The following is a 17,805-nucleotide window of genomic DNA, read 5'->3' as shown; positions in this document are numbered from 1 at the left end:
CGTATTACTAGAATATTATCCATTTATTAACCACATAATAATACCTTAACAACTACCTTACTATTAATAAGCAGCAAATTAAGAATTTATTGAGAGAAAAGTCGTTGTTAATAGTTAACAAGTGTTACGTATTTTAAAGTGTTACCGAAACATTCAGAAGACTGAATTTAAATTGCTTTATCAATAAAAAGAATGAAATTATATTTTACATTTAAAAAAAAAAAGTTTTTAAAATTTTTATTATATGTAAAAGATTTTTTATTTTTGATATTGACATTATTTTTAAAAATTGTTTTGTTTCTTATATTTCTAAAATGGTCTATATTTTACATTTGTAAAAATTAAAGGCAATACGATAAATGTATTTATTATTGTTGTTGGTATTAATTGATTGATTAACTAATTTGCGTGTTATCATAATGAAAATGTACTTAATTTAAATGAAAATAATGCCACAATTAAAACAATCATACTAGTTTTTTATATGTGTTAATTATGAATTAGATGTGCTCTTTAACACAGGTTTTGTTAAAGATATGGATATTAATGACAACTGACAACTGAAATGTATAAGTTTTACGATAAATGAGGTCAAACCACATACTGGTCCTTTAAATAACCTCAGAAAAGAAAAACCTTTTATCAAGCATATGTTGAATAAACCAGCACTGTTAAAGTGCAGCATAAACTAACAGTTAACCTTTATTTCAACCTTCTGTTAAGAAAAAACAGTATTTGTGACTGGGATGAGTTTTACCACTATGTTTTCTGTAACCAAACAACTATTAAATACTTAATTTTCACCTGAGGTGCGATACCATGCGAACGCACATGATTCAGTTTTTGAGGTATGTTATACTCAGATGGCCTTGTAGATGCAAAATGAATAAAGACAGATTATGTAACCGATTTAGTTTTATGCAGACACTTTTGTACATTGATGCATATATGAACTTTTTAAGACACGCATCCCACTCCATCCAACATTGTAAACATATTTTTCTCCTACTCCTGCTTTGTTTGTTTTGGTCTCATATGAAAGACACCATACCCTGCTTCACCCATAGACGCCTGTCTCACATCAAATATAAAAAAACAGTCAAAACACACAACTCTGCACACATACACTCAACATGCACCTTGTAATATTAATACATTTGTGTCTATGTTCAAACAATCCCGGTCGTGTTTCGCTCTTAATTAAGTGTGTATGAACACACACCCACATACAGGTAGGGCATCATGCCTTGGAAATACATAATCATTGTCTCTTGTTGGACTGCAAGGTGTCCATATACTGTTTGTCCACCAGTCCTGTAGTTCATACGTTTGAGAGACAGACTGTGGTGAGGGGCAGCATCTTCCTGGATTGTAGTTACGCTCGGTTTTATTGTTCAACCTGAAGACTTTCAGGTTTACTGGGTGGATCTTTAAAATTGCTCACTTCCTCAAACACCAGCTCTGTGTAGGGAGAAAGAGAGTTTGGATTTCTATAAACAACTCGAAATATTAGTCGATAAAGTGTGACAAATAAGACTTGATATTATATTACAAGGTATCAGTTTTGGCGGATCATGTTCACAGTGGTTTTCTGAATGAAGTAATAGTTTTAGTGTACGTCTACAAGATTTAATCCAGACAAAAGCAGTGTGAGACTTCCCCTCACCCTTCCACTCCTCCAGTGTGCGATCTTTGCTCTCAGGGGTCTGATCATATGGAGGCGCCTCGGGTTCATCTTCTGGATCATGGTATTGGGAAAAGTACGGATGGCACAGAGCTTCACTGGCTGAAATCCTCCCGTCACAGTCTAACACCAGCATTTTTTTTAACAGATCAACCGCTAATGGTTAAAGATGTCAAATGCGGATGGGAAAAAATTGAGAAAGGGGAGAAAATAATTAGATTTTATTTGACTAATTGAGTTTTTAAGTACTGTTTAAAATTCTAAAAACTTTTTTTGCAGAATTGATTGTACTTAAAGGACTTTTTAAGGTTTTAAAGATAAGAAAAAAGCAATGATACAAAAGAATATTTGTCAATGGAACTTTTAGAACGTTTCTTCATAAAAACATTGACAGCCAATCAGAATCTACTGCAATATCATTGAAACATACAGAACTTTTTTTCCCCACTTGATGAAACCTTGATCTAGAAATCTAGAAAACATCAAAGAGCTCAAGCGTTACAAGTGGTAGACAGCATGAATGCAGTTCACACTTAGACGGCCTGTGGGCGCTAATATAGTTATTGTTCTCAATGTGAGCCTTACCCAGAGGATTTGCTCCTCTAAATATCTTCGCCAGGTCCTGCTGAGGCATGTGTGGAAGAGACTGGATGTACTTCTGAGCCTAGATAGATGATACCAAAAACTATGCTTTAAATTTCCGTCAAACTGTCATTCAACAACGTTAGACATTATTAGTATAAATTAAACCAAAAACGGAACACTTGGTCTCTTCTCACATGTTCAGAGGATATCTTCTTTAAAACGTCAGCCGTAGGAGTGCCTACAACCTCCATGATTCTCTTGAGCTGATCTATATCTGAACAAATTATGTCAAAGATTCTATAACAGTTTAGAGTTTTCAGCTGAAGAGACACCCATCTGATGCCTCCATCATTGGAAACGTTTTTTAAGTTCCTTATATTCAGCTTCTGTAATTTAATTGGAACCACTTAGGCTGCGCTCTCCTCACCTGCTTTTACAGGAAGCAAGACTCACTCAAAAACCACACACAAACCCACTAAGAGGAGGTTTAAATGGCTTTCGTGAAGGAAGGATACAATCGTTGCCAGGAAACAAAACCTTTCCCTTTAGAAGTTCACCCATGATGCATCCAACAGACCAGATATCCACTATGAAACAGATTTAATCATATTTGATCAAACAATTGCACAGATTATAAAGTGTAGATTTATCTATCTATATAGTATATGTTTTACCTGTTTGGTTGTAATGCATCCAGTTGAGCATAATCTCAGGTGCTCGGTACCAACGAGTCGCCACATAACCAGTCATCTCATCATCTGTCTGTCTGGCTAATCCAAAATCCAGGATCTGACAGTTTTGATGAAAAAATAGAAATTAACCAAAGAAATGCACTTTGGTAATTCTAGAATTTCTGGAAATGTGTGTATAGACTGGAAAGGGATCAAAAGGTGAGTTTTTCTCACCCTGAGTTCACAATCTTCATTCACCGCTACATTGCTCGGCTTTAAGTCCTGCAAGCATACGCGCAAATTAAAATGTGTAATATTTATGTTCTTGAAATATGTAGTGATCATGTTAAAAGGAACAAGACTCTAGTGGCCTATAAAATGGACACTAAACAAAAACTGAGAAGGAGGAAAAGCACTCACTCTGTGGATCAGCCCAGCTGAATGGATGTACTGTTTGTGAGAGAAAAAAAGTTGAGCTGTTAGAAGAAACAGTAGGACATAGTAAAAGAGGCACAAAGAAAGAAAACTGTTTGTTTCTTCAATTCAGAACTGGTTGAAACCTTTGAAATGAAAGTGTACCTTAAGGCCCCGGAGAAGCTGATAAATGAGGAATTGTACATGTTCATCTGAAAGTCTCTGAAATTTGACAATGTTGTTGAGATCCGCTCCCATCAGGTTGGTCACAAGATATCTAGAGAGACAGAGATAGCCTTAGCTTTTAGTCGATTTAGTGCATTTAAATCGCCACACACTTGAAAATAAAAAGTACTATTTCATAATTGGTTGACTGCTTTGGTTATAATCAAACCATTTTAGTTTTTCAGACATCTAAAAAGCTATTTTATGCATTCACAAAAGATATAGTGACCGGGCAGACACTCACACCTCATTGAATTCTTCTAGAGAAGCTGCCGGAGTAAAAACATCCAGCAGTCCAATAACCTGGATTACAGAAAACATAACATGACTCAAGTAGCTCTAGACTTTGTTATTCGAACAGACCTAACAATCTCGATTCAGATTTTTGATGATTGTCACTTGTACAAGTTATATTTGTGCAGGACTGGGCATTTGGTATTTGTTTGCTCCGTTGTATCAATGTGTTTGCATGTGTTTCTGAGGGACTTACATTCTCATGTTTCATGTGTTTGAGGAGTCTCAGTTCTCTGTATGTTCTTCTGCTGTGAATGAGGGACTGGAAAGGCCTGGAGAGCTTCTTGACGGCCACTTTCTGCCGGAGGCGCACATCATATGCCGAGCTAAACAGAGAGATAAACAGTCAAATGTTTCAAATGATTAAATCCAACTTAAAACTAAAGTGTCTGCTTGTACTGAGACTGCAGTTATTTGCCATGATGAGAGGACTGGTATGTTCCTGTTAAATTTGACCTTTTGTTCAAAATGGCATCGCTTCCTCATAGCGGTGGACCATATTAAACACAAGCTGAATGAGGGCTGTCACACGCACTCTTCAGTTCTTTATCCAACCAAATGCTCTGGAGAAGCATGTCTGACATGAGTGCACGACTCAGCAGTAATTAATAAAAACAAGATGTTTGTCTCACCTTTCGGAGGCTCAGTGAGTCAGTGGATAAAGTAATAATTAAGTAATAACTCAGTGGATAAAGTAATGTAATTTAGTCTATTGAATTAAATCAAAACTTGATTAATGAAGGTGTTCTAAGAAAAAAAAAAGGTACAAGATGGAGTCCTGGCTTTCTATAACTGCATCATGCAATATGATATGCCATACACTTCATTTAATGTAATACTTTTTTTTTCACCGTAGTCTCTGTTGAAGACAGGAGCACCCAACCCCCAATTGGGATGCTCCCATTCCCTGTTTCAACCCCAGGTCTGCCCTGCCCCCTTCCTTTAAAATGAATCAGCTCTGCTGTGAAGAAGTCAAATAATCACACAATAGAAAGGGCTTAACGTGAACAATGCAAATTCACAGCTCATTTGAGTAAGAAAGTGTTTGTGGAGTGTGTGTGTGTGACATTCCTGGGGACTAAAATGAAGGACATTAACAGGGTCTGAATAATGATTGTTCATTCTTCTAGTTGTAGTGCTTTAATTCTGAATGAATGTGACAGTCTGAATATCCAAATTCAAATTATGATCACTAATAAATGTGGATATTGTGACTAAATGATTGTTGCATTGTTTTGCATGCTTTATTAAAGCACTGTGGGACCAGGCCCTATTATTAAAACAAAACATAACAATAGCTTAATCAAGCCTCTCATGTCAGATGATACACTGCAATGTCTCTATAATCATATCCCCAGGCTGTTAGAAATTGCTGAACCTATTCAGCTTGACATGGGATCCAATCAGCAGCAATTAAATCTCCTGTGTAAATCCATTGTTAGTGTTGTGCATCTTTTAATACTGATAATGAAATAATTAGGTCTCAGGTGGTCTCAAAATGTTGCGGGGCATCTGCGTCACTGACAATGAAATGAGCTGCATCTTATTTTTTTTTCAGAGCTGGCAATCCTCCTAAATAAACGGGAAGAAACGCTGGTAATAGCTTTAAAAATAGGACGCCCATGTGATGCCCTCAAGCAGTGTTCTCTGCTGGTGCTCCCAAACCAATTGCCTGTGGGTTTGGGATATTTGCTAGTTAGCTTTTATTTAGCATTGTCAACCACGGCATCTACTAGTTTCAGAACAAAACAGAGCAGTGCAGTGTTTAGTTCCCTAATGTGGTGCTTTTGGTATTTGTGTGCTTTTATTGAGATCAATGAATATTAAAAAAAATATGCAAAGATCATTATTAATGTGTAAAAAATTAACAATATTATGAAATGGTTCACTCAGAAATGAAAAATTGTTGAAAATGTTCTCACCCTCAGGTAATCCAAAATGTTTCTGTTTCTTGTTGGAACAGATTTGGAGAAATTTAGCATTCCTTTACTTGCTCACCAATGGATCCTCTGCAGTGAATGGGTGCCGTCAGGATGAAAGTCCAAACATTACCACAATCCACAAGTAATCCACACGACTCCAGTTTATCAGCCAGCATATTGTGAAGCTTCATGTTTAAAATAAATAAATCCATCATTTCAGACCATGGCCTCCAGCTAAAATACAAGTCCTTTTTACAAAATATGAAAAAGTTGTCTCATTCCAATCAGAAGAAAAATATGCAGAGATTAAACAACATTCACATGCAAACCTAGTCCAAACAAGTTCTAAACAAATATGTGGGTGAATTTTGAGAGGACAACAGGAGATGGATTTTGCACTGGAGGACGTTATTATAAATGATGGACACATATTTTAAAACATAATGTATTTGTTTCTAATAAACACATAGCTTTTTGCTTCACAAGGCATTCAGTGATAGACTGGAGTCATTATTGTGATGTTTTTATCAGCTGTTTGGCACCCATTCACTGCAGAGTATCCATTGGTGAGCAAGTGATGTAATGATACATTTCTCTAAATCTGTTCTAGTGAACAAACAAACTCATCTACTTCTTGGATCGCCTGAGGGTGAGTAAATGTTAGCAGATGTTCATTTTTTTGGCGTACCATTCCTTTAAGCCATTTTAGGTTTCTTCTCAGTTAATATCTAATGAAGAAGTCTTTATATATTATACCACGAGTCAGACTGTTTTTAATCTGGCTGTCTTAGACAAAGCTGTTAGAACAGTAGCTTGCAGAGCGGAAACAGCAATGCCTGATTACACAACAATTGTGAAACATGGTTTGAAAAAAGTTAGGAAGGAGAAGAGAAACATGTTTACTTGCGAAATGAATTCAGCATATCATCTGGATGATTACACAACTGCTGCTGATGCCTCAAAATGACGTGACGTACTTATATATAAACTGATTGACATCTTCTCAATATTTGCAAATTAGCACGGTGAAAATGGGAAAATGCTGAAGCCAGAAGCTGTGTCACCATGGCAACCGTTTCAGTCAGTCACAGCACGAGGGAGGCTCGAGGGTTCTAATGTTATAGTTGAGATGCTGCCTTGTGCAGCGCAATGTAAATCTCTCAGAATGAGTGCATTATGGCAGGATGAAATATCTGGACGTTTTCCCATGCAGATGGACGTCAGATGCTGATGGGGGGTGTGGCACTGGTAAAACTGGAAGACGGTCTCACTTTAAGACCGGAACTGAATAGGCCTAGCATGTTGTACTAGAACAATATTGTGGCAGCAGATGGGCATGTTGGAAGGTTCTTTATAAAGCTAAACTAAACAAACGTACATAATCAGAACCACAGTATGTTTTCATCCTGTATAAAAACACAAATGTCATGACTACCAGTGATATACAGGGCAAAATCCCTGAGATTTCTTTTCAAATACTGCCTTTGTGTTTTTGATAGATTGCCAGATATATCAGCTTTGAGTTTAGCATTCATTCTTTTAATACTGTTAATATCTACAGACAGTTATTATTGCTAAAGGAATGATTGACACATGTCAGTAAACAAAAGGAACAGCAGCGTTCACAATATAAACACATTAAACAGCAATGCCAACAAATATAATTTGCAGTATGAAATGTTGGTTCCATTTTGCTATTATTTTTCTGCAAGTGTCTTATTATCCCTGTGGAAAAAAGTAAGATTAATGTTTTTCCGGATGTTGTTTTGTCAAGCTTTATTCCTGCCTCACCCTCTCCTCCTCTTCGACGCTAAATTACGAATCATACTACGACGAAGGATCAGTTAATGAATATTAATTTGTTCATGCTGACGTTGCTTAGTAACCTTCCTGAACGCCCTAGTGTAATATTCAGGAGCCACGCCCTCAGTGCAGCGTTCGATAGCGATAGAGCGTCGGCGCTTCAGCCAATCACCGGCCACGTAGTTAATATTCATAAGCCAAACCTTCCTCATAGTAGTATTCGTAAGCTCGCTTGCTGGACTCACCACACTGAGCCATATGCCCCCGATCCAACCGGTGTGAGATTCTGGTATCGTTCTGGCACCTCCCAGACAGTCTTGTTTAGTTCTTGCCGGTAGAATCCCGGTCTTGTCGACATCTTTTCCGTTTAAAACGACGCCCTTTATTACTAAACTGTCAGTAAAACATTAACGCATCCGCCAGAGAGATATGCTTATGTGTGGAGGCAGCCGGCTTTACTCCCTCTATTTGCCAGAAATGGGAGGAACCGTCTGTGATGCCTATGTGTGTGTGTGTGTGTGTGTGTGTGTGTGTGTGTGTGTGTAAGAGAGACAGAGATGGGGGGATGGGACAGGCAGTGGATATAATTTATGTTAGGCTATTAAAATAAATAATAATAATAACATTAACAATAATACATTTTTATATGAATATTAGTGATGTTGTTGGTAATAATAATAATATAAATGCATGTGCCTGTTATCATCAAAATTGTGAACTACATTAACTATTTTGAATTACTGTTATACTATTACAAAAGTACATTTTTTTAATTAAGGCAGTATAGAGAGCAACAAAACAAAATGATTCATCTCAATATGCAAACAGCATTAAATTAAGATGAAATGTAACTATTGAACAATACATTTTTACTTAATAAGATATGAAACATTAGCATAATGTAGATGTATTAAAAGACAAATAATTTCAAATAGTTTATCACAAGTATAAATGCCACCAATAAAACTTTTTAGAGAAACATTTTGAAATAAATTGGCAAAAAACTAAAGAAAAAAAAATCTATGAAAAATGAGACAAGAATATCAATCATTAATAATAAGCCTAAAACTCTTCACAGACGTTTAAAGATTCATTAGTCACATAAATCATTTCAGTATAAACTCAGAAAAGAAGATGAGCATTTTCATGTGAATTTTAAAATACATTTCATATAGATTTTTTAATAGTATCTTATACAAGTACATACCAACACACAGGGCTACACATTACTATAGCTTTTCACCAACTGATTCAAACAAGGATACAGCTCCACCTAGTGTTTCAATCCTAAAACGTGATAAAGAGAATTATTTTAGACTCTATGAACATTGCAAACTTTGAACATTCAAAAAGCACAAGAGTACATGTAATCAAAAAGCCGATTTCATTAAACCAAGATGAGAAACTGACCTGACAGATGAAAGGCAGGCGCTCATGGCAGCAAGCATCAATCCATCCAAACCCGTTCTGTTCCTTCTTAAAAAGTTTTCCACAAAACATGGTCTCTTGGTCTTTTGGATAGTCTTGATGCCACAATGCATACTCCACATACGACCCACCGGTCCACAGCCAGGGTGAACAAGTGAAGAGCATACTCCTCTCAAGCCCGATCCACACTCCATCAGTGACTCCTTTATCCTGCAGCATCTGTGTGATGTAGTCATGTGCCATGGCATTTAAAACGTGCGCCAGTGTCTGGTGACGAGTTCTGCAGTATTCTAGTGCATCAATCCAGCTTTTTGAATCGTTGATATAGGTGTAGCTGTCTGAAATAGACATTAAACAAAACTTCTGTTGTTTTTCTATAATATTACAAAAGATAATGATGAAAGTTACTTGTAATATTCTGGATGGCAGAGTAATTGGCCGTTTTTATGTGTGTATTTGACTCACATTGGCAGATGACTCCAGCATCCATATGATTGCAGGTCTGTACGTCCCATCCAGATGATCTACATTTCCTCAGAGCTAGCTCATTCCCATTGCAATTTACATTATTCATCCATATTGGTCCTGAACCAGTGCCAAAAAACGCACCTTTTTTTGCCTCTATAGCATCTCCACATCCCATCTCTCTACACACCACTGCAGCGTCTTTTATGTCCCAGTCATCATCACACACTGTTCCCCATGTTCCATTATGAAGAACCTCCACTCGTCCAGAACAAGAGCTGGAACCGTTCTGCAGTCGAAGTTTGGCTAACAAACATAAATAGACATGGCAGAAAGGTTGATAACACTGTTTAAAATGTTTTTTTGTCATCAGTGCTCCATGAAGAATCTCTAACATCCATTGTTCTTTGCAAGAAAAAAAAAGCCTTTAGAAAATGTTAAGAATAGTTTTTTTGAGAAAACCCCTTTTTTTAAATGTGTTGGTCTAAGACAGACATAAGTTTGCACATTATTGACATGAACTATTACGTTAAGAAGCGCAGCAGTACTGAAGTGTTAAGTCAGGCAGTAGACCTTTATAATGAAGCCTTATTCACTTACGTCCACAGATAACACCAGCATAGTTTTTATTGCTGCAGTTTTGTCGAACTCTTCCGCTTAACGCACAGTCCTTCAGTGTAGACTCTGTTCCATTACAGCTCACATTGTTCATCCATACCGGCTGTGATCCTGGTTCAAAAGAAGCTTGACTCTTTGCCTCTATAGCATCTCCACATCCCATCTCTCTACACACCACTGCGGCGTCTTTTAGATCCCAGCCGTCACCACACACTGTTCCCCATATTCCATTGTGTCGGACCTCCACTAGTCCAGAACATGAATGAGTGCCATTGACCAGTGTGACAGGAACTGAAGCACACAGCAAAAGAAATGAAAGTTTTAATGTCTGTAAAGATGAGTTGAATGCACTAAAGCATATTAAAATCATATTAAAAGTGTTACGACCCACGCTGGCAGAGGACTCCAGCAGCTTTATTACTACTACAGGAGGCCATTTCTTGTGCTCTGCAGCTCTTCAATGTAGATTCACTCCCGGTACATTGTACACTTTTCGTCCACATTTGTCCTGGTACTTGGTAAAAAAAGGCACGACTTGCATATACGACACCCCCACAGCCCATCTCTCTACACACCACTGCAGCGTCTGTTAGATCCCAGTCATCACCACACACGGTTTTCCACTGACCCTCACGGAGAACCTCCACTCGTCCAGAACACTTGTCATCTCCATTCACCAACCTGACAGTTGCTATTCACACACAAAATAAAAATAAGTTGTTTTGTCTCCCAATATATTTGTGTGGTTTTCCTATCACTTTCAAGAACACATTGTATAGGAAAAAAAACTAAAACTTTTACGATATTGTTCTATTCGACTCTCTTAGGTCAAAAAGTAAAATATGCAATTGTACATTGTATAAAATTATATTTTAGACTCACTGTTACAAATGACTCCAGAATCATGGGAATGTTGGCAGTTATGTTTTCCCCATCCACGTGTCGTACAATTCATCAGTGAAGACTCAGTACCAGTGCAGTTTACATCATCCATCCATATCTGTCCTGATCCTGGGCCAAAATAAGCAGCGCTCTTTGCCTCTATAGCATCTCCACATCCCATCTCTCTACACACCACTGCAGCGTCTGTTAGATCCCAGCCATCATCACACACGGTTCCCCATATTTCATTATAAAGAACCTCCACTCGTCCAGAACAAGAGTTGATGCCATTAATCAGTCTGATTTGGTCTGCACTAGTGGGAGTTGTAAAACCTATACATGCAGCATAATAGCCAAATATGCAGATTGGTAATATTTCATTTATTGCTTTATCATGCTGAAAATATAACAAAATGTGTGACCAAGAATTGTTTCAGTCTATAGCATAATCCTCTTACCCGGAAGCAGAAATAGTTGCATGAACCACAGCATAGCAGCTAGAAATATGTTAGATATGATATATTATTCACATTGAGTATGCATATTAATGTACTGTATTCAGCCTATAAGGTTGATCACATTCAACTGTAAGATTTACATATTGTAATCAAATATAAATTCTATTTGAACAATATAAATATGATTTGTATGTTAATACCTGCTAAATGGTTCTTCTCTTCGTTTGTCGTACATGTGCTTTTCCGACTGCATTCTCTTCATGTCATATATGTCACAGTTTTATTTAAAATAGATATTATATTTGTTAAACAAAACTATTTTGGAATTCATGTGTGGTTTCAGCAAAAAATATTGGATGTGTGCCTAATTTGTTTATCAGGAAAACACAATATGATACAGCAAGTCGCTGTTTATAGAAGATTGTTATACTTTTCTAGATTAATCTTATCTGTAAAATTAATAAGTAAAAATGCAGTACATAACTAAATAACTGTTGATACACTACAGTATCTAATACACTCTCAACAGTTAATCGCATCCAAAAAATGTAAATATTAATAAAATAAGCAAGGTAGTTAATTTAAAAATGGATGTGGATGTGTGACAATTTCCTTCTTGTTTATCCATGATCACAGCCACTATCCAGACTGACCCAAATAAATGTGCATTTACAGATAGTTGTGCAGTTTTTTGACATCCACATTTGATAAACAAAACATCTAATTCAAACATTTTGCTGGATTCTACCGCACTGCACTGTACTTAAATTAGTATTTCATTCTAAGCAGTATGCAAACATCCCATTCAAATTCTCTAAAGAGAAATTCTGCAGAATGTAATTTGTTTAGGGCTACAAGGAACATATAATGAGCATATACAAATTTACTGACAACAAGCTTATCTGTGTGCTTTATGGTTTGGCGCCATCTTTTGCAAATGAACATTTCTGTTTCTAGGTAAACATCTTTAATACAGAAGTCAGGCGTCCCTTGAGGAAAGAATTTGGGTCTGTATTTGTTGTGTCTGAGGAAATATATGCTGGTGGTCCGGAGTTTAACTTTCTACAAGTACAGTGTTCAGCACTTCCTTTGACACTGATTAAGAAACAAGAGATGTATGTTAGTGCTGGCTTCATAGACTTCAAAATGTGCATTTGAGGTTCCTACAGAAAGGGATCTCTTGGGAAGCCAGATTATCTTTCATGTGCATTGAGGGCATTCTAACTCAATAGGACTTCAATATGAATTTTTTTAAAGGCATTTCTACAATATCCCTTTCACTTCTGCATCCTAACGTACCTTGAAAAGGGCCAAAACAGTCAATACCTGTTTAATAGAAAAGTCTACGGTTAGGCTGGGAAAGACCAGCCATCAGTTCTGCAAAAACACACTCAGGTTCTGGAAGAGGAGACGGCCGTAATGTTGAATCGGAAGCTTTGTAAATTAGCCGAATTAAAGACAATATTTAAGACAAGTCCATGTGATCACATCTGCACTTTAATTAATTTGGCTTGAGCCAGAGTGAGAAGATGACTAAAATTAGATACAGGATTCCCCAACCAGAGTTGTTACTGGCCCACTGCCTCAATTTAAAGCCACTTTCTGATAGGAGTTTTTGCATCTTAACTACGAGGGTTTGTCCTTCTTCAGCAGATGGGAGGCTTTGCGTCCAGGTGTCCATGTCAAAGCGATGCTTTAATGAGGAATACATCATCTTCAGGCTTACTGTGATCACGTGTGTAGTGACCGGATGTTCTCTGGAGTGCTTAGGGACTCCTAAGAGTCGGTCCATGTTTAGGGCCAAAGGAGATGCTAAATGAGCATTTGAAGACAATACTGTATGTTTCATTGTGCTGAACAATGTGGTTATATGAGTAATTTGAGCCAGTAAGTAAACCTGAGACTGCTGCACTGGTGGAATAGACAACCTTGCATTTCTTTTGCACTACTTTTTTGGCAAGATGCAGAATGCGTACCGATGAGTGCGTATCACTGCAGTTTTCAAACCAAACGAACATAGAGGAAGGAAAACTCTGACACCTTTTCTTCCTTTTCACACAAGTTTAAGGTTTTGATTAATAAAGCGGAATTTTCATAACATTACCTGAAGAATATTATGTTATGACTTTATGTTATGATTTTAATATGAACATTTTGAAAACTGATAGCTTTGAAAATTAGCATTAGATATGCAGCTTCGTATCTATGGGTTTTCACAGACAGAGACAGGTTGCATTAACAAATGCGTTACATCAGTTTTGCATTTATTACCATTTTACTATAATCAGCAACAACAGGAAGTAAATGCAATTTAATAAAACATTGTCACCATCTTAGTTTTTTAGATTAGTATATAAAATGCAGTTCACACTCTTATGAATATTAAATGGTAATGTATATGTTTTGTACTTAAATCAGTCACTTTATACAATTAATTGCAGTGTCAGATTTACTTGTAGTCAAACATGAAATCAGTTATTTATGTATCAGTGTAATACTATCACACATTAATCCAAATATATAGCAGCAAACAAAGGCTTTATAGGTTTTTCTTACAATATAAAGGATTTTTATTCTTTTTCCCAAATTCCTGAAACACTTCTCCATTAGATTGTGTCTTCCATCGCAGGATAAAAGTCCCAGAATCTTTTAATTCCTCTCTTATCTATAAAAAATATTAAGTAAAAAAACACTAAATACAAAATAATATATATAGTGTGAGATTGGTTGTTGTTTTTTGTGATCTTTTATCATGTTCTCACCTTCTCCAAAGTCTCCATCTGTTTTCTTTCACTATTTAGGTCAGTTTTTGGATCAATGTTAAATTGAAGCCTCATGACTGTTTTTTTTCTGATTTCTGAAAAAAAAACTGGAACTGTTTTAGTGAAACATAACAATACCAAACATATTTAACTGTATAATGGGGAGTGTTCATAAGCTGTGATCAATTTTTGCACATTACATTATAGATACAATAAAGTGAGTTTTCTATGATTCTATTAATCATGGATTGATGAAATATGTTTTTTTCATGCACAGTGTTTTCCTCTACAATTTGATTTGCCATTAAAGTTGTTTTATATATTACATGTTGCATATGCGTGTGACTGAAATTCAAATATAATACATTCCAGCTGAAATTAAATGTTTTTTAATAATTATTTTAGGTATAAAAGTATCATCTTAATTACTTTTACAAGTGACTCCAGCATCTTGTTGATGGCTACAGTTGTTTATTCCCCATCCGTTTGAAGAACAGTTTTTCAGTTTGGATTCATTTCCTATACACTGTACATCATCCATCCATATCTGTCCTGATCCTGGTCCAAAATAAGCAGCGCTCTTTGCCTCTGTAGCATCTCCACATCCCGTCTCTCTACACACCACTGCAGCGTCTGTTAGATCCCAGCCGTCATCACACACGGTTCCCCATGTTCCATTATGAAGAACCTCCACTCGTCCAGAACAAATGTCATTGCCATTCACTAACCTGACAGCTAATATCCACACAAATAATAGAAAGACACAAGTTATTGTTGTATGTTTATCCCCAATATGTTTATACACTTTATTGTATCTTGTAATTGAAAAGGGACAGTGATATATGACATTTGAAAGATATTCCTAGTATTTCTTCTAGAAATGTAGAATATTTCATCTGTCAACTGACTCACAGCTGCAGATGACTCCAGCATCTTCAAAATGGCTGCAGTCATTTATTCCGCTCGTCCTGCAGTTCATCAGTGAGGATTCAGTGCCAGCACAATTTACATCATCCATCCACATTGGTCCCGTTCCTTGTCCAAAAAAAGCTTCAATCTTAGCTTCGATCACCTTCCCACAGCCCAGTTCTCTACACACCACTGCAGCGTCTGTTAGATCCCAGCCATCATCACACACTGTTCCCCACTGATCTCCACGGAGAACCTCCACTCGTCCAGAACACTTGTCATCTCCATTCACCAACCTGACAGCTGTCATCCACCCATAATGTCAGTTCTACTGCGTTTATTTTGAAACAATATTTATTAATGAAATATCTGAATATTTTTGACTCACTCAGACAGATGACTCCAGCATCTTCTTGATGGTTACAGTTGTGTATTCCCCATGCATTTGAAGAACAGCTTTTCAGAGTAAATTCATTTCCAGTACATAGTACATCATCCATCCATATCTGTCCTGATCCTGGTCCAAAATAAGCTTGACTCTTGGCCTCGATCACATCTCCACAGCCCGTCTCTCTACACACCACTGCAGCGTCTGTTAGATCCCAGCCGTCATCACACACTGTTCCCCATATTCCATTGTGAAGAACCTCCACTCGTCCAGAACAAGAGTTGATGCCATTCACCAACCGAACAGCTGTTGTTCACACAAATAATATAAAAACAATGTTTTTTTTTATTTATGTACTTTACAATCTATTTATTTTTGCGGGGAAAGGGCATGGCATTTGGAATTCTTTCAATTCTTCCATTCAGCACATTCCATAAAAAGAAAATGCGCAATATTAAAACAATAGTTCAGTTCTATGATTGTTTTGACTCACTGTTGCAGATGACTCCAGCATCTTCATGATGTCCACAGTCATTGATGCCCCATCCATTTGTCCTGCAGTTCATCAGTGAGGATTCAGTGCCAGCGCAATTTACATCATCTAACAATATTGGTCCTGATCCTTGTCCAAAATAAGCAGCACTCTTTGCCTCTATAGCGTTCCCACAGCCCATCTCTCTACACACCACTGCAGCGTCTGTTAGATCCCAGTCATCATCACACACGGTTCCCCACTGACCGTCATGAAGAACCTCCACTCGTCCAGAACAAGAGTCTCCATTGACCAATCTGATTCCACTGGTGACAGTTATGGAGCCTGTACATGTTAGACCACCACATTCATTTTTATATGAGCCCTTACTTCAAAAGATATTGCTACAAGAGATACACAACAAAGTTTTGTGTCATTGTTTTAATGTCCTTACCAAAAAGCAGAAAGAGTTGAACGGACCACAACATATTGTGATATTTCGTATGATATTGGATATGAAATACTCCTCGGTTTATTGTCGGTTTATTGAATTTTCACACAAAGCATTTTAGCTTCATCTTGTGGCTTCTGCTATAAAGAAAAGTGCATACATTTTAAAGCCAATTCAATGAGTAAAAACATGAAAAATGGAGAATTTAAGCATTTTCAGTACTACTACTGCTTTATCATATGTTTAAATAAATATATTGTTGAAATTTTATATTATAAGCGGTAAGCTTAAAAAACTGTCATGGATTTTTAGTGTGAAGTTTTATGTAAGTAATATTTAAACACACCTCCTATAATCTCAACTTAACAATACTTATTACAAAAATATTCATTATATTTATATGTTAATGTTTTAAGGTAATACCTGGATGGTCAAGCTGTAACATCTGACATGTTTTCCTGGATTCTGCTGTACTGCACACATTAACAGTACTATTTTTAACGTGAACAACATGCAAATATCCCATTCGTACTTTCTTAAGAGAAATTCTGCAGAATGTCATTTGTTTAAAGGGACGCAAGTTACTAACAACTTCCGCTTTTTGTTTGATAAGAAATATCTGACCTTTCTGACCGGGCGTGTGAATGTGCTGTTAACTGAACATATACAGTTCATTTCCATACCCGAAATGGGAACTGGTTTTTATTGCATGTCATAAGTAAAAGATTTACTATGATTAAATTAAAAAAAAAAAAAAAAAAAAAAAAACACTTTTTGGTATATAAAAGTCTTGTACGTATAAACCTCAATGGCAGGATGGGTTGGCCAGTGTATGCATGTAAACACAAACAAATCTAGAGTTCTAGTGTTCGTGAATGTTGACTTTCCATGTAGTTTACATTTCTTTGCAAATTTGTAAAGGGAGTTTCATGAAACTGGCCCACTCAATGTCATGCCATTAATATATATTGATATTTAAATGCTGACAGATCTCCTCTCCGCAGCTATATAAGTAATATTTCCCACTAATACACATTTGAGTGGATTCACACTGAAATTAAATCATGAAACACGTTGAATGTTGTCCAAACATACCATAGTGCATCCAACAGTGGATTGCAAACATGACATTTATTCTTTATTTCATGTCTGTCAGTTTTATCTAGCACTTTCTGAGGTTTGCGTTCTGAAAGATGGACTGCTTGATAGCAAGAGTTTAATCTCTGATGTTGATCATTGTGTCTTAAGGAAATCTGAGGGGAGGAGTCAAGACGTCAGCTGATTCTGCATCTTAATAAAATCACGTGGAAACCTCACGCCTTCACAGAGACACAGACGCATTTGAAGAGACTGGCATATTAACAGGTTAAAGAC

General features: G+C 36.7%; 3 protein-coding genes across 4 annotated transcripts; all 3 read right to left on the bottom strand.

Moving 5' to 3' along the window:
- Positions 1–897: 897 nt before the first annotated feature.
- mapk11 (mitogen-activated protein kinase 11) lies at positions 898–8,084 on the bottom strand. Its single transcript, XM_043237781.1, has 12 exons — positions 7,844–8,084; positions 4,070–4,199; positions 3,824–3,882; positions 3,520–3,631; positions 3,361–3,390; positions 3,175–3,222; positions 2,944–3,058; positions 2,785–2,856; positions 2,464–2,543; positions 2,270–2,348; positions 1,667–1,840; positions 898–1,461 (listed from the first exon to the last, which is right to left on the bottom strand). The coding sequence occupies exons 1-12, from the start codon at positions 7,954–7,956 to the stop codon at positions 1,388–1,390; spliced, it is 1,086 nt and encodes a 361-aa protein (XP_043093716.1). The 5' UTR covers positions 7,957–8,084; the 3' UTR covers positions 898–1,387.
- Positions 8,085–8,675: 591 nt separating this feature from the next.
- LOC122343360 (deleted in malignant brain tumors 1 protein) lies at positions 8,676–11,787 on the bottom strand. 2 transcript variants are annotated; one of them, XM_043237778.1, is made up of 8 exons: positions 11,650–11,787; positions 11,450–11,488; positions 10,992–11,324; positions 10,501–10,800; positions 10,092–10,400; positions 9,492–9,797; positions 9,009–9,364; positions 8,676–8,885 (listed from the first exon to the last, which is right to left on the bottom strand). In XM_043237778.1, the coding sequence occupies exons 2-8, from the start codon at positions 11,481–11,483 to the stop codon at positions 8,880–8,882; spliced, it is 1,644 nt and encodes a 547-aa protein (XP_043093713.1). In that variant the 5' UTR covers positions 11,484–11,488; positions 11,650–11,787; the 3' UTR covers positions 8,676–8,879. The 2 variants fall into 2 exon arrangements, with proteins under 2 accessions (XP_043093713.1, XP_043093714.1); XM_043237779.1 differs by lacking the exon at positions 11,650–11,787 and having other exon boundaries at positions 11,450–11,546.
- Positions 11,788–12,809: 1,022 nt separating this feature from the next.
- Positions 12,810–16,890, bottom strand: LOC122343361 (deleted in malignant brain tumors 1 protein-like). The gene is made up of 8 exons (XM_043237780.1): positions 16,855–16,890; positions 16,435–16,571; positions 16,002–16,325; positions 15,509–15,814; positions 15,124–15,423; positions 14,641–14,946; positions 14,212–14,306; positions 12,810–14,114 (listed from the first exon to the last, which is right to left on the bottom strand). Exons 2-8 carry the CDS (start codon positions 16,466–16,468, stop codon positions 13,989–13,991), a joined length of 1,491 nt encoding a protein of 496 aa, XP_043093715.1. The 5' UTR covers positions 16,469–16,571; positions 16,855–16,890; the 3' UTR covers positions 12,810–13,988.
- Between the last annotated feature and the right edge of the window lie 915 nt (positions 16,891–17,805).

The sequence above is a fragment of the Puntigrus tetrazona genome, chromosome 4 (genome assembly GCF_018831695.1).
Source record: "Puntigrus tetrazona isolate hp1 chromosome 4, ASM1883169v1, whole genome shotgun sequence".
NCBI lineage: Eukaryota > Metazoa > Chordata > Actinopteri > Cypriniformes > Cyprinidae > Puntigrus > Puntigrus tetrazona.
This window is presented reverse-complemented; position numbering and strand designations above follow the sequence as displayed.

Bases quoted from the DNA above. Each gene is read 5' to 3' on its own strand.
- mapk11 (XM_043237781.1), bottom strand. From the start codon at position 7,956: ATGTCGACAAGACCGGGATTCTACCGGCAAGAACTAAACAAGACTGTC. The intron at 3,059-3,174 runs GTGAGAAAAACT...CAAAACTGTCAG, and splicing joins ATGAAGATTGTGAACTCAGG to ATCCTGGATTTTGGATTAGC. The intron at 2,349-2,463 runs GTGAGAAGAGAC...TCATCTATCTAG, and splicing joins AGAAGATATCCTCTGAACAT to GCTCAGAAGTACATCCAGTC.
- LOC122343360 (XM_043237778.1), bottom strand. From the start codon at position 11,483: ATGCTGTGGTTCATGCAACTATTTCTGCTTCCGG. The intron at 10,801-10,991 runs GTGAGTCTAAAA...GTGTGTGAATAG, and splicing joins TTCTGGAGTCATTTGTAACA to CAACTGTCAGGTTGGTGAAT. The intron at 10,401-10,500 runs GTGGGTCGTAAC...TGTGTGCTTCAG, and splicing joins TGCTGGAGTCCTCTGCCAGC to TTCCTGTCACACTGGTCAAT.
- LOC122343361 (XM_043237780.1), bottom strand. From the start codon at position 16,468: ATGTTGTGGTCCGTTCAACTCTTTCTGCTTTTTG. The intron at 15,815-16,001 runs GTGAGTCAAAAC...TGTGAACAACAG, and splicing joins TGCTGGAGTCATCTGCAACA to CTGTTCGGTTGGTGAATGGC. The intron at 14,115-14,211 runs GTGAGAACATGA...TATTTTTTATAG, and splicing joins AGATGGAGACTTTGGAGAAG to ATAAGAGAGGAATTAAAAGA.